General features: G+C 33.6%; 3 protein-coding genes across 5 annotated transcripts in view; 1 reads left to right on the top strand and 2 right to left on the bottom strand.

The window, feature by feature from the left end:
* The window catches only part of LOC125839081 (actin-depolymerizing factor 10-like), an 858,671-nt gene that overhangs the window by 245,548 nt on the left and 593,884 nt on the right, over positions 1–19,239 (top strand). The gene's annotated exons all lie outside the window — the stretch shown is intronic.
* LOC125839078 (peroxisomal membrane protein 11C-like) overlaps positions 1–19,239 on the bottom strand; it is a 485,045-nt gene that overhangs the window by 310,970 nt on the left and 154,836 nt on the right. The gene's annotated exons all lie outside the window — the stretch shown is intronic.
* Positions 12,428–14,215, bottom strand: LOC125839039 (putative WEB family protein At1g65010, chloroplastic). Its single transcript, XM_049518025.1, has 3 exons — positions 14,166–14,215; positions 13,855–14,026; positions 12,428–13,666 (listed from the first exon to the last, which is right to left on the bottom strand). Exons 1-3 carry the CDS (start codon positions 14,213–14,215, stop codon positions 12,428–12,430), a joined length of 1,461 nt encoding a protein of 486 aa, XP_049373982.1.

Genomic DNA, 19,239 nt, shown 5'->3' with positions numbered 1-19,239 from the left:
TATGCTTGATAAGAAATGGAGATAATGTGCCAGTATCAAAACTAGTCATCTCATGCATCTTACATGCTTAAAACTTATTTGCCTAATTGGAATGCATGAATGGCCAAGGATGCATCTTTTTTTTCAACCCATGCTTGACAAACAACAAATTATGACCTTTCTCAATTGTTATATGAACATCAGAAGAAAGAAAATCCAAAAAGGAGATGAAAACACAAAGAAAATATCAAATGTAAGAATATTTGGATCTAGCTAATAATTATTGGACATTTTATTTTGATATTGTTTGACAAACCTTTATAAACATTACACTAAAATAGAAGAAAAAAAGAAACTAGTACATAGTGTTCATGATCTAACACTATTCTTGTTCTTGTGGAACTCGCAATACATGCATGTTATGATAAATTTGGATTCAAGAATTGGTAGTTATGTTTGAATTGACAAATTTTAGTTACATGTGTGAAATAATAATTTTAGTGACATGTATCTTCTTCTTTTTTTATTTTTTTCAGAAGGAAAATCATATAGTGCTCCTTTTATTTTAACGCAAAACACAAGATTTTTTTTCCAAAAATAAATTGACTAACATTATTTGACACAATGTGTTCCTTGATGTTTTCTTATTTTTCCCTCATTCCTGGAAATGACAAACTGAAAATTTAGAAAATAATAAGAGAGAAGTATTGAAAGAAAATCTCTGAATTTGGCGTAAATTATTAGTTTCATTTCCGAACTATTGACAGGCTTAAAAACACTCATTTACTTCACTAAATAAACATAGATACACCTCAATCTGCAACATGACATAAGAAGTGGTCCCAAACTCTTGCCGGAGCATGAGACTCTTAATAAAAATTTGAGAAATGTGTTCAAAATACCCTATATTTGGCAAAAAATTAGAGGTGTATTTCACTCATGTTACAAAATCGAGGGTGTATTTTAGTTCAGTTAGTTTAGTAAAGAAGTGTTTTTAAGGCCTCATTTGTTTGTACTTAATGAAGGTCTGAATCTTAATCATTCAGATTTAGTCCATTAAGTGTGTTTGGTTTTTAGGTCTAAATCATAATCATTCAGATTCAACCCATTAAGTCCATTTGTTTCTTTTTTTTAAAAACCCCTGAATGGGTCTGAAAAGATCTGAACGAATTAGATCTGTAGGAGAGTCTTAACAACATTCAATATTTTATACGCTAGAAAAAAAATCACGTCGACTCTCTCTCTCTCATTATGCGACTTGCTCTCTCTCTCTCTACAAACTTTCTTCCTCTCTTTTCTCAATCAAACACCAATTTTTTTTCTCTTGAACTAGTAAGTTTTCATAATCTTTACAAGTATTCTCTTATATTAACAATTTTTTTGGGTTGTATTGATTTTTGTCAGGAACTCATGTTGTAATAATATCTTTGGGTGTTTATCAAGAACTCAAGATGTGAAAAAATAGTAGTCATGATTAAAAACAACAACTATATATACATATCTGAGGTCTCTTATGAGAATTTAATTTGTTTAGGCCAAAAACATTAAAGATTGTACTACAACAGGAGTTCATGATTGGAGTCCAAGTCCAAGTTATACCTATATCTAGTTTGTGATAAAAATGATGCAACTCCTAATAATTCTTCATCCCAATCTCTAGTTTCGGTTGAAAAAAAAGTTTTGAGGAAGAAATTGATGAGAAGATGAGTAATACTTTGGAGTTATCGATTAAAAAAAATAGTGCACCTAACTTTGAAGAATGCAAAGAAAAAATTAGATGGACTTGGATTGAAAGAACCATTATACAGTATAATTGTTAGTATATTTTGTGAAAGTGGCAGCTACAAAAAGTATGGGCTACATAAAAGCATGAATGATGCTAGAGGTTCACAAATTTGAAAATTGAATCAAGGTCATCTAAAAAAAATGAAAAATCTTTAATTTTTCTGATGAACTGGAATATATGTTAGGCGTTGAAGATGTGAAATCTTCTTTATTATTTTTTCAACTAGTATCTATCATACTTATTGGATTTTTTGATATTATATTATTCCTATAATTTTTTTTCGTGATATATTTTGTTATAAAATGATGTTTATGTTGAATTCTTAAAAGAAATCATGCTACAATAATTTTATATCGATATACAATTTTTATTTGCATATCATATAATTTTTTTAATCAAATATAAACATTTAAAATATTATTATTTTAATTAAAAAGTACTATTTTTTTTTATTGAAATGAAAATTTATAATATTTTATTGATATAATGTTTAATTTCATATACATATTTAGATATTGAAAACAAACAATCTTAATTATTCAATGTTCAGATCTAGAGACCACATCTTAATATTCAGATGTGCATTCAGATATAGACATCTATAAATGTAGAATTTGACATATATATAAAACATAATTTTCTGACGAAGCGTGTCCAACTGGACACACTGCCGATTCAAAGATTTCAACTTCACTTGAGGGGGATGTTAGAACATCTCCAGGATAGTTACCTGACATCATTAAGAGTTTGTTGGCCTTTATTTTGCAGACCTATTATCCTATTAGGAGTCTATCTCATCTGTAGTTATTTAATATGTACGTGTATGTTACAATTGAGTATGCAAGGAAACTGAAATTCCTCCAACTCTTACCCATATGTCTACTCTTATTTATTGGGTTCGAAAGTAATCAGAGCATCATGCGGAAGCTTATAATTTGCAAATCATATGGCGATAAATTAGACGACACATAAAACTATACTGCAAGTAACATATATATGATATGACCAATTGGCCTACATATTTAAAAACTAATAAAAAGCATAAAAATTGTAGAGAAAAAATCTCCTCAAAAACAAAAGTCTCTAAACGACTACATTGTAGATTCTATTGTGTTATGCTGTGAGAATATGAATAGAGATCTTCAATATATAAATCTCCAAACTTTTCCTCTAAGGAAATGATAACCAAATATGGAAGAGATTTATTTTTTCCTTTCAAGAAAAGTAAAAGCAATTATGGTTCTTTTATTTGAGGAAAAAGTAAAACTCAAATATGAAAAAAAAAATCAAGGCAAAACCCTAACACTACCAAGGTTTGAGTCTAACTGTACTCTCTTATCGTGTTTAAGCCTAACTCAGAGTCACAAACGACTACACATAAGATGATAGTTCTGCCTCATTCAACTTACGTCTCTCGAATTCTACAGGATGTTTATCTTGCATCAAACACCTTCGATGGCAAAATCAAAAGCATCTGTATGTACCTCGAATATCTTGGTAAAGTCGAGCAATGCCAAGATTAGGTCCTCCGTCATAGTTGTCTTAAGGCCTTGATCAAATGTCTTTTGACAATGTTCAATCCAAACCCATAAGTTGTTCTTCTTTGGCAAGTTGGTCAATGGTGCTTCTTTGGTTGAATATCCACTGATGAACCGATGATAGTAGTTAACAAGACAAAGGAAGGAGCTCAACTCGGTTACCTTTGTAGGTGTCTCCCACTCTTGGATACCTCGTACCTTCACCTCGTCCATGCATAGCTTGCCATTGCTGATGACATGGCCTAAGAAGTGTACTTTTGAATGTGCAAACTCACACTTCTCCCTATTGATGTATAATTGATTCTCCCACAAGACTTGGAAAACCTTCCTTAAATGCTCTACATACTCCTCAAAGGTGTTACTGTAGATGACTATGTAATATAAGTAGACTACCACGAACTGATCAAGATAGGGATAAAAGAACTTGTTCATGAGGGTGCAAAATGTAGCAGGTGCATTGGTTAAGTTGAAGGGAATTACCAACAACTCAAAGGCTCCATATCTCGTCACACATGTTGTCTGTGTCTCATCTCCATCTGCAATGTGAATCTGATAGTAACCTTTGTGATCAACCTTTGTAAAGTACTTGGCTTGTCCAATTCTATTAAATAGGCCAGCTATTAGTGGAATTGGATATTTTTTCTTCATTATGACTTTTTTAGCGCCTGATAGTATATGCATAAGCGCAATGACCCATCAATTTTCTTTTGGAACAACACCAGCGCGCCAAAGGGTGTCTTCGATGGATGGAAGTGACCGACATTCAATAGCTCTTTAAATTGTATCTTGAGCTCCTCCAAGTCAGGTGGAACCATATGATAATGAACAAATGCATATGGCTTAGCTCCTGGCTCCAACTCAATCTCGTGATCTACCTCGCGTCTAGGAGGAATGTAACACCTCAGAAATCTATCTAAGACTGAACCAAGAAAATAGGTGAACCACATAGGTCCACGAGCCCTACACGGATCGTGGAACCCCACACAGTCCGTCAATATGCCCGTGAAAGCAAGCTAAAGACTCCCCAAGGATAGTGAGGAACCACGGTCCACTAGCGGTTCGTGGTACCCCACACAATTCGTCAAGTGTGTCGTGGAAACGAATCAGTGCAACCCCAACTCACTGTGAAGAATCACCGTGACTTACATGACCTATGGTGCTTCACACGGTCCGTGAAGTTGACCGTGAATGGGGCAGTTCATCCTTCAAGTTTTGGGTCAACTTCAAACGGTCATATCATTTAGTACAAAATAAATTAGGTGGCCCATGACCTAACAAATTAAAGATAATTGAGTTTTCTTTCCAACGCCACCAAGTTTGCTAAAATCCAAGCTTGGAGTAAAACGTTATGCCCATTTTAGTGAAGCCTTGTCGGGCAGGGCATCTTCACGAGTTGCTAGATGGGACTTGGTCGTCATGACGGCCCGTGAAGCCTGTCTTGTAGCCATTTCGGCAGAATTTAAGTCAGGGTCGCATTGGTCTTTTCCCCTATGCATTGGGCACTTAAAATTACGTCGTTTGATGCCTAAACTACGTCATTTTACTCAGTCTAAGCCTAATAATCTAGTTAGAACCTACCCAAAACCCTCATTCTCCTAAAATCACTCAAGTTAGAGAGAAAAGAAGAGAAAGGCGACCAACCCTTCCAAGAAAAAGCAGAAGCGTTCTTTAAAGTTCAGCCCCAACATCCAAAGGATTTCTCCATAGATTTTGTCACCAGGTATGTGGGATTTCACTAGTGGGTTCCTTTCACCCATTAGGTCCCTAGAATTTAGTAAATTCTTCAGATTTTCATAAACTGTTCAGACTTAGGGTTTTTAATTTTTTCAAGATTTGTTGTGATTATGGTTCCTTTGATCGAAATAAAATTGTTTCTTGATAATTAAGTATAATTCCATGCATATCACTCAGAACCCTAGCTTGTGTAAATTTATCCTAGTTTATGAATTTTACTTGCTAGGCCAACCAGACATAAATTCATGCTTCAGATTTCGAATGCCATAATCTAAGTATATAAATGTTGCATTCTCAGTTACCATGTCAGTTTTTGAGCTATTCAGTATTTAGTGCATTTTAGCTTCATAAATATTCAGATGGGAGTAGACTTAGCACCGAGTTGGACTAGGGTTCAGCGTAGCCTCAAAGTCCTAAAACTACGTGCCCGTATAGGTTTATAAGTCCCCTCTGTTGGAAATCAAATATAGTGATCATGCCACAATCGTGCCTTTATACCCCTGGCAAGGTATAGTGGGTCCTCTCGATGGGGCGTATACATCGGACTCCACGTTTAACTCATGTGGTTTATGTCGGTTAATAGTAGCTCCTACAGTCAGACTCTTAGTACATTGACCAGGTTTTCAACATTTACTTCAAAAATCAATTCAGCATGTTATCTACATGATTAGTACTTGGTCATTGCATTCAATTTAGTTCTCAGTTATACTTCAGTACATATCTATATCCTTGTTCAGAATATATCATTGCTCAGCTATGCATTGTTCAACTTATATACTTTGTTCAGCTTAGCATATCTATATCATGCATGCTCAGTACATTCCAAGTACTGACGCATACTTTGCGCTACATTATTTCATGATGTAGGTTCAGGCACTCAGCATCCAGATAACGCTTAGATTTATCCTTGATTCGACTTCAACAGCTTCAGTTGTGAGTCCTCATACTTCGAGGACAATAGACATGCTTTCTATTTTAGTCTTTACTTTAGTTTTCAGTTTTTCTAGAGTTAGCTGGGGGCATATCCCAACATCTCATCAGTATTAGAGGCTTTCAGACATAGAGTCAGTGTTCAGTTTTTTTGGGGTTGTTTCCCCTAGATATTCAGATATTTTTTTATTTGGAGTCAAATTAGTTTTGGCTCATTTTACATTTATGCTTCCGCTTACCTAGTTATATCTTTTAGTATGCTTATTATATGCCAGACTCAGGATTAGCTAGGGGTCACTCGTGATCCTAGGTCCTGTGTTACGTCTAGAGGGTAGCCTCGGGGCCTGACAAGGAAGGTACTTCGGTAGCGTAGCTTGTCAGGCATAACATCTTTATTCTCTTCCGGTAGCTTCTCTATGCAAGGCGACAATGTCTCTCAGTAAACCATGTATTCCTCCATACTTGCAATGGTTTCCCTAAATATCGGCTCCCCCTTCTTCAGCCCCTTGACTAATTGCATAGCCGAAAGATGTGCTTGGCTATGTTTGTGTGGCATAGTCATTGTAGGCACCATGCAAGATCCTTCTTGTTCCATGGCCAAGAGACATTGGAGGTAAGGGACGATCATAGTATGACGATGTCTAAAGAACTCTTTTCCTATAACAATGTCAAAGATATCCATCATAGTGACGGTAAAGTTTGTCCTACCTTTCCAATTGCCCAATTTGACATCAACACCATTGGCTTAACCATGATCATTTTGAGCCTTAGCATTCACGGTCTTAACATGGGAGTTAGTTGGAGCGAGCTTCGACTCTAATTTCCTTGTTGCGGCTTTAATTTAGTCACAAAATTGTGAGTGCTCCAGTATCCACCAGTGCACTAATACACACGCACCACCTGCTTGAGGTTGGACATGACACATGGGGGACTGGCTAGGTCTATGTATTATATCTGGATCGGTTGAACGTAGGCGATCGAAGTAAAATCAAATGAAAGTAAATTCTATCGCATGACTATATATGTATATCTATGAATCCTACCGATAAGCCATCGGAGAAATTTATTATCTGGTTGAAAGTGTCAAGTCAACACAAAAAATGTAAAAAAAATTCATAAAATTTGAGTTTAGAGGGAAATGTTGCTGAAATTTCGGTCATAATTTAGTGGATACTTATGTCCTATCCCAATTTCTCCATAAGAGGATTTTTTGGCTCAGCCGCCTGAACATTATCGATGTGAAGAAATTTCAAAGTTACAAATATGGTAGTGTTGTGATTCTACTTTTTCTCTTCTTTCTCCCTATTATAGTAAAAACCACCTTTTGGAGATAGGAGTCCTTGAAAATATTATTATTTTCTGAGTTTTCAATTTGTCCTTTCTAATAATGTTGTGGAAAATAAGAAAATGTCTAGGAACATACCGTGTCGAATTATGTTTGTTAATCAATTTTTAAAAATGAATAAATTGTGTTGTTCTGTTTTGCATTAAAATAAAAACATAATATTCTTAAACTTAGTATTAACTCACATTTATATCCTCCAATTTTGGGTGTGCACCAGTAGGCACTTAGACATGTATAAAGCTGAACAAGTAGACACACATCATACATAACATAATACACATATGATGCCATGTAGGATGCTACGTAGGACGTGAATTGTCATGTAGGATGCGAGTGGCTACTTGTTGAATCTATAATAGTTTAAGTGTCTATTGTGCACACTCAAAATTAGTGGATATATATGCCAAATGAGGTCAAGTTAAAGGGCACGTTTATATATTATGTCTAAAATAGAAGTGTTACTTATATGATTTTCCTTCTGAGAAAATAAGACAAATAAAAATATCATTCTCACACATTGCTAATACTCTTCTTTCTCCCACACATGAACCTAAACTTTTCAACAAAAGTAGGTACATCACTCACTATAAATACCCCATGCATTCTTCTACTTAAATCCCATCCATAACTAATATTACTGAATAAATATCTCATAAAACTAAGAAAAATGAAAATGATGAAGTTCGTTGTGCTTGTTGTAACTATTTTAGCATTGTTGCTAAGTGCAGCAAATGCACAACAATGTGGAAGCCAAGCTAGTGGAGCTTTGTGTGCCAATGGGTTATGTTGTAGTCAATATGGTTATTGTGGCACTACTCCTGCTTACTGTGGACCAGGATGCCAGAGTCAATGCAACTAAATTATGTCTGTGTTCTAGCTTAAAGGCTATGATAAGAATAAGGTAATATCCATGTGGTTGTGTGTTTAAAATATATAAATTTGTACTACTAGAATAAAGTGGGAACATGTATGTACTGTAAGTTCCACAAGAACAAGAATATAGTGTCAGGTCATGAACACTATATAAGTACTAGTTTGTTTGTTTTCTATTTCAATGTGATGTTTATTAAGGATGGTCAAAAACCACTTAATCAAATGTCCACTAATTAAGTATTATTAGATTGATCCAAATAATTTTACTTTTGATATCATCTTTACATTTTTTTGATCCATGTGTTAAACATAGATATCAAATTAGAAACAAGCACACGCAAGTCAATTAACAAGTAGACCAGACTTTAGCACATAAACAATCCACAGTCAACAAGTATAATTACCACAAGATCAACTATATCAATAAAGATCGTTCAGTCATTCAATACTCATTGTTAGGATCAAAAATAATTAGGTGTAATGCGAAAGTTAACAAAGCAAACCTCGATAGACCACGAGTAAGAAGACAAACGAGAAATATACCAAAAGACACAAAGATTTAAGGTGGTTCGGTCAATCGACCTACATCCACAAAGGAGATGAGTAATCCACTGTATAAATATGAGAGTACAGAATATAGAGAGAATTAACCTCAACCAATTCACTCGGAATACATGAGAGCAGGGGCGTAGCTAGAGCTACCCAAGGGTGTCCAACTGGACACCCTTCGTCGAAAAATTACGCTGTATAAATATGTCAAATTCTACATTTAAAGAATATATATTTAAAGCTGGACACCCTTGACAAAAGTAATGCCTTTGGTGTAGTGGTAATAGGTGTCCATTTGAGCGAAGGAGTTTTGGATTCAAACCCCAAATAGCACAATATTTTTTTATTTTATTTTGATAGCCACAAATCATTATTTTTGGACACCCTTAATTAAATTTCAGACTCGGCTCCACCACTGCATGAGAGGTTTACACAAGTGATAACATATCAAACTTGTGTCCCACAAATTCTCCCCCTAACCAAAACTCTAAAAGCCCCTAGGACTACATTGTGAGTGTTGATTAAGTTTGAAGGAACAAATCTCTATTTGTAGAGTCCTAAACCTTTTCCCACAAGAAAAGGACTAGCCAATCCTAAACATTTTCCTACAAGAAAAAGGGTAGCCAATGTTAAACCTTTTTCTTAAAGAAAAACCTATTTATGGTAAGAAATTCAGGGCAAATAATACCCAACACTCACTACATCATGAAACAACATAACAATAAGTAAAGTATACACATATGCTAAGTGACTTATATATGCAAATATTCATAATCTGCAGTGAGCAAACTTCATCCATGGACCAAAACAGCGTGGTAGTCGATAATATATATATAAAGAAAAATATACAATATTATTTGACAAATTAAAAAGTTAGTATACATAAGTGTGCAAAGACTACTAGATAAAAGATTCTTGAAACATCAGAAGGCCTTGTAACTATCAACTAATTCTATTTAAGGTTTTCACTGTTGAGAATTGATTATAAGAACATAAGATGTTTTACTGTGAGTTGAATAAGTCTTTCACTAGAGTTGAAAGTCTTTGTTAGGTTGATATATTTTTTTTATTTAGTTGCAACTTTTTCTGGTAAATATTTTCTTAGTTTTAGTCGAGTGGAGTCTTGCATAGATTTGATCTTTCTGAATTTCTAAGCATATAAAAGGTAGAGTCTTTCGATTAATAAAGAAGGCACTTCTTCAAAAAAATTACTTCATCTTACTTGTGCAACCCTAAGTTTTCTATGTAAAACGTATCTTTTTTTCCTACATTATGGTATCAGAGCGAGTGTTCCGTCTTTTTACTGGAAAATAAAGAGATAAAGAAACAACGACGGAGTGAAATACTCGAAGTAAAAAAATATGGCAACTAATGATATGTCCTCTACTTCACAACCCCTTATACATGTCGTCAATGATGAGAACTATGAGTTTTGGAGTTTCAAGATGAAGACCTTATTTAGGTCTCAAGAATTGTGGAACTTGATCGAATATATATGAGTTCGTTGATATAGAAGAGAAAGATGCAGAGGAAGAGAAGAGATTAAAAGAAATCAAAAAGAAGGATGCCAAAGCTTTGTCCTTTATTAAAAAAGACGTTTTTGAGACATTTTTCTTCAGAATTGCAGTAGCTACTACTTCAAGAGATGTGTGGATGATTTTGAAAACTGAGTTTCAAGGTTTCTTAGAGGTGATTACTGGGACTATCTCTTCGTCGTGATTTTGAAATATTGTTTATGCAAAAAGTTAATTTGTGCAAGTTTTTTTTATCAAGATTTAGTGGAATAATTGTAAGCCAAATGAAATCATATGCTGAAGAGTTTCTCACCCCGAACCTACACTCTAGACGTGGTTGATATAAAGACTTGTTTTTCTTATTAAAAATGTTGTTTTAAGTGATCAATTGCTTGTGTATTAGTGAATTATTGGTTCTTCCACCGAAGATTTAACGTGGGTGCCTCTCATGACGGGTTGGATCGTGACACTTTGGAGATGCAATCTGAATATAAGAGAATTTTTCTGGCTCAGCCGCCTGAAGATTGCTTATGTGAACGAATTTCAAAAATTACAAATATGGTAGTGATGTGATTTAACTGTCTCGAAAAACTATGTTTTTGAAAAAAATGCTCTGTTTTATGTATTCGAAGGGAAATGGTTCTGGATGATTGGATATTGTGGTGAAACCCAAAGAAAAATGGTACTGGGTATTTGCTTGTGATGTTGTGCGCGAAGGAAAATGATTCCCGACATGTATATCTATGGCAACAATCCCCCATGGATCCTACCTCACAGTAGAGCGATTGTGGAGGGGGTGTATACGATAGGATCATTGGTCATTTCATTGTATTTCGTATTATTACATGTTCATATTGAGTCTATTTGCTATATTGATTGAACTACTTGGACTTTTCTGAGTGCAGGGTTATTCATATTCTTTATGTGATATAGCTACTAGTCTTGTTCGGTCAGTCTATGATGTCTAATGAGTACTCGTGATTTTATACTCATACTACTCTTGCTGCATCTTTTCTGATGTAGATCCCAGTACTAGCAGAACCTGATAATTGATTATCAGTCAAGTACAAAAATGCAACTTGGCTTACATTACGATATCCTTCGGAGTTTGACCCTTGATTCTCTTCCTAGACAAACTGAAGTTCAGCAGCTTCGTGGCATTTCTGACAGAAGGAGGGATTATACCTGTGAGGCTATTGTAACTCTAAGTTCCGGTACATACCATGACCTTCTCCACATTTCACCACAGAGTCTATTGAAACGCGATGAAATTACTTGAAATCTCTGATGTTGAAATAGACTTATTGGAATTCTTCCTTGGAGTTGGTTGTTCTGAATATCAATCACTTGCAAGCGAGGGAAGTGGCCAAGGCCATAAGGGATTCCACCTTAGAAGATGTTGTTCTCGAGATTGAGCACACTGAGAAAGGACAAATTGACCAAAGACGGGGAAATTGTGCCCTGAAGTTGCAAATTAGGAAGAGCTAAAGCCACAACCCTTTGCCTTTTTGAACTACAAGTGACACCAAACCAAGACCAAAAAGAAGTATTCTTGGTCCCAATTATTGGCCAAAATATGACTACGTCTTGTAACAAGAAGCAAACGATATAAGTAAGAAGCATTTAAACACAGTTGTGGCTACCGAGTACAGACATTTTGCTCTGAGGTTTCATCTTAATATTAAGTAACAGAGTTATTTGGTGGGATTGTGATGATGAAATTGCTTTCTTATAGACAGAATCTACAGAAAGATTTCGTAGGAGTACATGAACAATAACTATACTATTTCAAGTGTATCTATATAATGTAGACTAGGCAATAGTCCATTCTTATGAAAACTATACCTCGTTATGAGGTTAGCAACTCTTCCGAATTCAGAACTAATGTTTTTCTTCTCCTAATTAAACTCCTATTACTATATGAATTGCAAAAATGTTTACGATACATAGTCTTTGACACCTTCTCAGAATCGTTATCATTTGGAAGCTTTACCTCACGTAGATTGAAGCTGAAAGTTTTCTTGGCTTATGTGATCCTCTCCTTTGTTGAATTCATTTTCTTTTGCTCCCCATTCTGCATGTTTGTGTTCTGTTGATGCTGAAAAAAATGCAACTGTTTGTACTCGTTGAGATTGTCGTGAGGCAAGTTCATCATTCACAATGCATTCATATTCTCGATTCATCCTGTTTTAGCTAGACAATCTTTGAGTTGAGAATTTTCCCGTCTAGCTAAGTCAGCACCAGCTTTTGCAGCATTTGCCTCATTGATAGCCTGCTTTAAGATGTCTCTCAATTTGTAGTTTTCTTCCCTTGCTGCTTTACTTCTTTGCTCGCCTTCTTTAAGAGACTCGTTGAGCTTAGTAGCTTCGTGTAGAGTAAGATTTCGTTCTTCTTGAACTTCTTTTATACATTCGATGAAGCTCATTTCTTTCCCATTCCAAGACGAAAGTGACTCATCTGCCTCTAATTTCAATCTCTCTGCTGTGTTCCTATACAATTCTGTTTCCCTTTTCGCTTCATCCAAAAACATTTTATATCTAGCCTTACTGCTTTTGACAATCTCTTTCAGATTTCTAACTTCCTTTTTCACTAGTCCTAATTCTTGTTGAGTAGCACAAAGTCTCTCTTTTGCCTCAGATGCTTCGTAAGAAACTTCCTTCAACGCCAACACCAAATCATCTAAAGCCTTTCTGCTCCTTTCCTCTGCCTCATTTGCCAATTTCATCTTTTTTTTTAGCAAACTCATCTCATCATTCAAAGCCTTGGCCTTTGACGATGCAATCTTCTCGTTCTCTTTTACCAATTCGAATCCAGACTTGCTGTTTTCTACTTCCTTTTCGGTCAAATTTTTAATCTCCCCATTGTAAGAAGTGTCAAAAGATTCAATCTTTTCATGAAGAGAAGCTATTTCAAGCATGGATTCTTCAAGTTCAATCTTGATTTTTTCAAACTGTCTTGTCTTAGCTAACCAAGCATCAAATATTTTGGACTCCGATAACTTCTTGTTCTCCAATTCATCTTCCAATTCTTGAACTCTTCTCTTAAAATCAGATAACCAATCCGTTACACGTATCTTGAATGCTTTTACAGGACTAAATACATCTTTTTCTGGTATCTTGAGATCACATTTTGCCGCCTTTTCGAGCTCCAATTTCAAAGACTTGATATTCTTATCTTTTATCTTCAACTCTTCTTGTTTGTTAGTAAGAAATTCCTTCAAAGTCCTAACTTCTTCATAGAGTTCACTTGATGTTATTCCATCACTTGCCTTGTGGACTACTTGTTTTATCTCACTTAGTTCGTTTATAGCTTTCTTCTTTTCTCCTTCAACAAAACATAATTGTTCTCTTGTCTCCCTCAAATCCTCCTCAAGTTTTTCCATTTGTTCTTGCATAACAACACGTCTATCGGTTTGATTCTACACACACAAAAAAATATAATTTTTGGACAAATTGATACAAAAATGATATAACAACTATGATTACAGATTACGCCACAATCCCAAACTAGTTGAAGTCTACTATATCAATTCTAAGGTATCCATTTGACACAAAATTTGCATAATGAGCACCTAGATAATAAGTAATTCACATTTTTGTATAATACCTTAGATGAATGGTTAAAAGACGGCTTCCTTTCAAGAGAGACAAGGGCATTGGTATCAATTTGTGATCCCAAAGCATCACATCTACAAAGTTTAGATGCAGAAATTGTTTTTGAAATGATTGAAGAATTTATCCTCTTTCCAGAATCATTATTGGACCCTACTCTGCAAATCCTCCAAAAACATCAAATATTCAATAAACAATACAAAATAAAATAAAATATGTCAGTCGATTTTTTCATCTGTCTAAGCCTTGATGGAAGATAAAACATGACTAGTAAAATAGTTAAGGTGCCTGCAAGTTGTCTCATACCTTGACTTGGAACGTAACGTCATGAGTATGCGTCTCGAATCACTATTCATTGATGATTATTCTTGATCTTGGGAAAAATCAGAAAATATATCAAAAGTTTTACTTTAATTAGGTATACAAAAATTGGTGGTAGAGAAGAGTAAAAGGCCCTATGGTTATATACAAAGTTGGAAGTTTGCAGGTTTTACTTGTAACGGCAAAGATTCATAAATTGCAACATATAAAAAACAGTAAATGTTGAAAGAGACAATATGTAATTTAATAACATAAACTAATTGGGGGGGTTTAACAGTTTCAACCTTGTATATTTAATGTGGTTTGTTAATTAATAGGTATAATACATAAATATGTCTTTTAACATGGCTTTATTTCACATTTATGTCCTCCAATTTTGGATGTGCACAGGTAGACACTTAAACTTGTAAAGTTGAACAAATAGACACATGTGTCCTATGTGACATCGTACATGACAATTTGTGTGATACATGGTGTTCTACGTGTAGTATGTCACATATGACTCATGTGTCTACTCGTTCACCTTTATATAAGTTCAAGTGACTACTTGCACATACCCAAAATTGGACGGTATAAATGTAAAATGCGGTCAAATTAGAGGACACATTTATGTATTATGCCTAATTTTTTAATATAATAAAAGTCAATATATGTGATACTTTTCTAATAAATCTTAAAGATGATGTGATCACACAAATTAAATAAGGGAAAATTAGCAAACTAGTCAAAAAACCTAACTTAATTAGTAAAAATGTCAAAATGTCATTATTTTAGAAAAGATTGTGTATCCTATTTTATTTCACCTTAATTACACATTTTCCAATTAATTCTCTCATATGTTAAAAAAAAGTGAATATTTTCTCTCTCGTATTTTCATCTTCCAATTCTTCTCATTTCAAAGCATGCCTCTCTCTGTTCCTTCTTGTTTGTTTGTTTTTTTCTTTCAGAAATTGGAAAATATATTTTATAAAGATATTCACACAATCCTTTTGATTAAGATATGCATATTTATCCGTTTTTTAAGATTTGTTTTATGATTTAATTTTTTTAAATCGTTCAAATTGTTGTATGTAGTTGAAATCACGTTTAGAGTTTGATAAACTCCAAATCACTCTCCAATGGCAGAATCTAAGAGAATTACTAGAGGTATCCAACTTAATCAATAATTTTCTAGCGATTTTTCATCATTTAATCTACGTATTACTCAAGAAATAGCGGATAATGTAGGATCCGCTGCTACAATGATGGAAGAGACGGTCGAAATATTGTTGTGGATATTTTGTTAGTTTTGATAAAATACCACATATTTGGAATCACCCTTTTCTAGGTATGTACATTGGTATGTATTCAGTAAATTAAGGATATTTTTATACTTTAGATAGTGATGCTATTTCAGATTGTATTAATGAATTCTTATTGGATGGTTTTGTATTTATCATGGTATATTTGTTGTATTTGTGTTGTGTGATTTTATAAGTTATTGTACTTATAGGTTTTTGTATTCACTATGCTCTGCATATCATTTTCTAGTTATGGACATTGTAAGAGTGTTGTTTGTATCCAATTAATTAAAGATACATATTTACTTATACATTTGTATTCCTTTAAAATAAATAGTGATGATATTTCAGATTGTATTCACTCCTTATTATTTGATTGTTTTGTATTCGTTATGGCATATTTGTTGTAGTTGTGTTATGAGCTTTATAAGTTACTGTATTTACATGTGTTTATATTCATTATGCTATGTGTATCATTTTCTAGTTATGGACATTGCAAGAGTGTTGTTTTTATCCAGTCAAGTTAAGATACATATTAACTTTATACATTTGTATTCATTTTAAACAAGTAGTGATGATTTTTTCAGATTCTATTCAGTATAGCATATTTGATGTATTCATTAGATCATAATAATTATTGTATATGTCTGGTGTGGTTTATAAGTTACATTGTGGTATAAATTTGTATTTATATGATGTGGTCTCTAAGATACAATATAGTTCAATCAACAGAAAACAAATAACAAATAAATAAACGAAAATACAGTACAATTATCGTAAAAAATTGTACCCGTTCCAATTTATTTTTCGTAGGGATATAATTTGATTCGAAAAATTTAAAACAAACAGCCAATGAAAAAAATATGTCTTCAAACAATCCATTATTATTTTCGTATTCAACAAGCCAAAAAATTCAACGAATCCACCAAAACTAATTATTCATACTTTGTTCATAATACATACAATTTACAATGAAAATAGATACAGTTTATAATTATGTTAAAAAATTCATATCAAAATTATAATCAATTAGAAACAGATTAAGGATGAAGCAATTAACTAATACATGGTCCAATTTGTATTCCACCAATTTTATCGAACTTCTAGCAGAAAAATCCATCTCCAAAGCTGCTTGTCAACAAATTTTTTTGTCCTATTTCATTCAAACCTATCTTACCAAACAGAAAAAAATAGATTTTAATCAAAATAAATTGATCAGAGATTGAGTATTTTCAATTGAATCTTGAATATCGATAATGAGAAAATTGATCAACAATGGGGTCGCCGATGAAGTATTCAGTTCTGATTTTTGTAACTAATGAGACTTTTAAGGGATTGTTCCTTTTTAAAATTATTATTTCCCCTAAATTTCTCCTTTCTGTTATTTAACAATTGTATTCTTTCAATTAAAACAAATAATAAAAACTTAAATAAGATACATAATAAACTATTTTTTGACATTTTTACTAAATATTGAAAGTGTTGACAATGAATCCTATTAAATGTTAAAATATTGATATTTTGAAAAATTTCCCATTAAATAATAAGATACTTCCTGCTTCTTTCAATAAAAATAAATATTATACTATTCCTACTAGTCCATGCTTCATTTGGCATGAAAGTCAATTAATAGTTTCTTTCCTCTAGTCCCTAGATTTTCTTTATTATTTCTTTACAAAAATTGATGGATACTCATTTCGAAGTGTAAAATTGTAATTGAAAAGTATAAGTAGGCGTTTGGCCATGCAATATCATATCATAGTATGAAATCGTGAGATGGAATCAGTGTTTGGACATGCGATTTCATGTTAATTTCATCTCATGATTCATATTAGTACATGGATGGATTGGTTCAGGTTTTTTAAATATTAAACCAAACCATTTGTGTCGGATTTTTAAATTTATAAACCAAACCAAACCAATAAACTCGGGTTTTTTCGGATTCTTTTGAGTTTTTCGGATTTTCGAGTTTTTGCCGTAAAGTATTCATACAAACATATAATTTACTTGTACTTCAAATATTTTTTTAGTCCTATCAAAATACAACTATCTAAGGTGTTTCTTAAGAAGATAACACAAAATATGATATGATTAATGACACTAAAATATCCAACAGAAAAAAAAATAATGAAATGGCGTAAAAAAAATATTGCAAATTAACAAGTCATAATGAAAATGATCATAATTTAAAAGTACTATATCATGCTAAAATAAGTTTAATAAGTAATAGTTACATGACTAAATAATAAAGGAAATTAAAATTAGATTATGCATTTTAATTGTCTAAACCAATGTAAAACTAAAGAACAAATATTCAATATTATTGTCATTCTTAGTGTTGAATTGATTTCCTTTTTGCATTAGTATTAATTTGATTTTGATTTAAACTTTATTATAATTACCAACATATGTGGACTATAATCTTTATTGAATCATTCAGAATTCTAAGTTTCAAACTTGAAATAATATATTAAAAGATAAAAATTATGAAAAAGTATAAGAAATATTTAAAAATTATGTCAAAGTAAATATTTTTATGTATAAAATAAAATTTTAAAATTATATATATAATGTCGGTTGGTTTGGTCTCGGTTTGGTTTTTTTTAGTTACAACCAAACCAACCCAAATATAGTAGGGTTTTTTTTCCCAATACCAAATCAAGTCAAACCAAACCACTAGTGGGATTTTTTTCCGGTTTGCGGTTTGATTTGGTTTTCGGTTCGATTTTGTATACCCCTAGCTGAGGATGTTGAGAGCATAAGGACCAGTGGAGGAAAAATAAATGTTGTTGCATTTAGTTGCAGATCTGAGCCGTTAATCTCAAGATATGGGAGTTAAGACTGTTGGTTGAGACTTAAAGTTGTTGAGGAGATTTAATTTGGAGCACTTTCCAGTTTTGATGGAGTCGCACTAAGGATCAACCTTATAACCCTTTTTTATTTGCCTTGGTTATAGATACATGAACAAGACATTCAAGGTGAGGTGCCATGACTTAAGTTATAATATGTGGATGACATTGCTCTGGCTGACAAGACTAGTGGCAGCGTTAATGCTAAGCTGGAGGTTTTGAGATGGACCTTGAGTGTAAATGATTCAGGTTGAGCAGGACCAAGATAGACTAGTTGGAGTGCAAGTTCAGTGAAATAGCGCATGAGGCTGCTGTGGAAAGTGAGGCATGATACACAAGTCATCCAAAAGAGAGAAAGTTTTAAGTATCTTGAGTCTATTATCCGAGAAAATAAAGAGATTGAGAAATTGACATAAATTATAATATAATTAACAGTGCACCCATGAAAAGCATAGAAGTGTCATTGTGTTGCTGGTACAAGCTAGAGGATCCACCCGCGAGACCTGGGTTTGAATCCCGCTAGAGTGTTATTCTACTGTTTTTATTTAAAGTTTATCTTAGAGCTCAGTCTTCAAATCCTGGATTCACCTCTGTTTGACTAGTTATTTTTTGGTGAAATTTTATCTTGCATATGGCTATATTGTAACACCTCGGATTCGAGAAAGACCAAATAGCCTATTTTCAGAGTTGTAGGTGCCATCAACAGAGGCCAAACCACGGCGTGTGGATGGGACCACAAACAATAGGTAGGGTCCATAGGTTGGCTACCAAGAACACCCCAGAAAACTCTGACCTACGGCCTAACCCACAGACCGTAGGTGGGACCACGGTACATGGTCTAGGATCCGTAGATCATGGTCCTCAGCATCCAGTCTCTGACACCAACGACGCCCTGCCGGGACGGACTGTTGGTCAGTCCATGGTCCGTCG

The sequence above is a fragment of the Solanum verrucosum genome, unplaced genomic scaffold (assembly GCF_900185275.1).
Source record: "Solanum verrucosum unplaced genomic scaffold, falcon-dt-bn FXZP01000163.1, whole genome shotgun sequence".
Classification (NCBI taxonomy): Eukaryota; Viridiplantae; Streptophyta; class Magnoliopsida; order Solanales; family Solanaceae; genus Solanum; species Solanum verrucosum.
This window is presented reverse-complemented; position numbering and strand designations above follow the sequence as displayed.

What these genes read in the sequence shown, in the direction of transcription:
- LOC125839039 (XM_049518025.1), bottom strand. Translation starts at nt 14,215, where the DNA reads ATGAATAGTGATTCGAGACGCATACTCATGACGTTACGTTCCAAGTCA. An exon ending in ACGTTACGTTCCAAGTCAAG is followed by an intron (nt 14,027 to 14,165) that starts GTATGAGACAAC and finishes ATGTTTTTGGAG; the next exon opens with GATTTGCAGAGTAGGGTCCA. An exon ending in CTTTTAACCATTCATCTAAG is followed by an intron (nt 13,667 to 13,854) that starts GTATTATACAAA and finishes TTGTGTGTGTAG; the next exon opens with AATCAAACCGATAGACGTGT.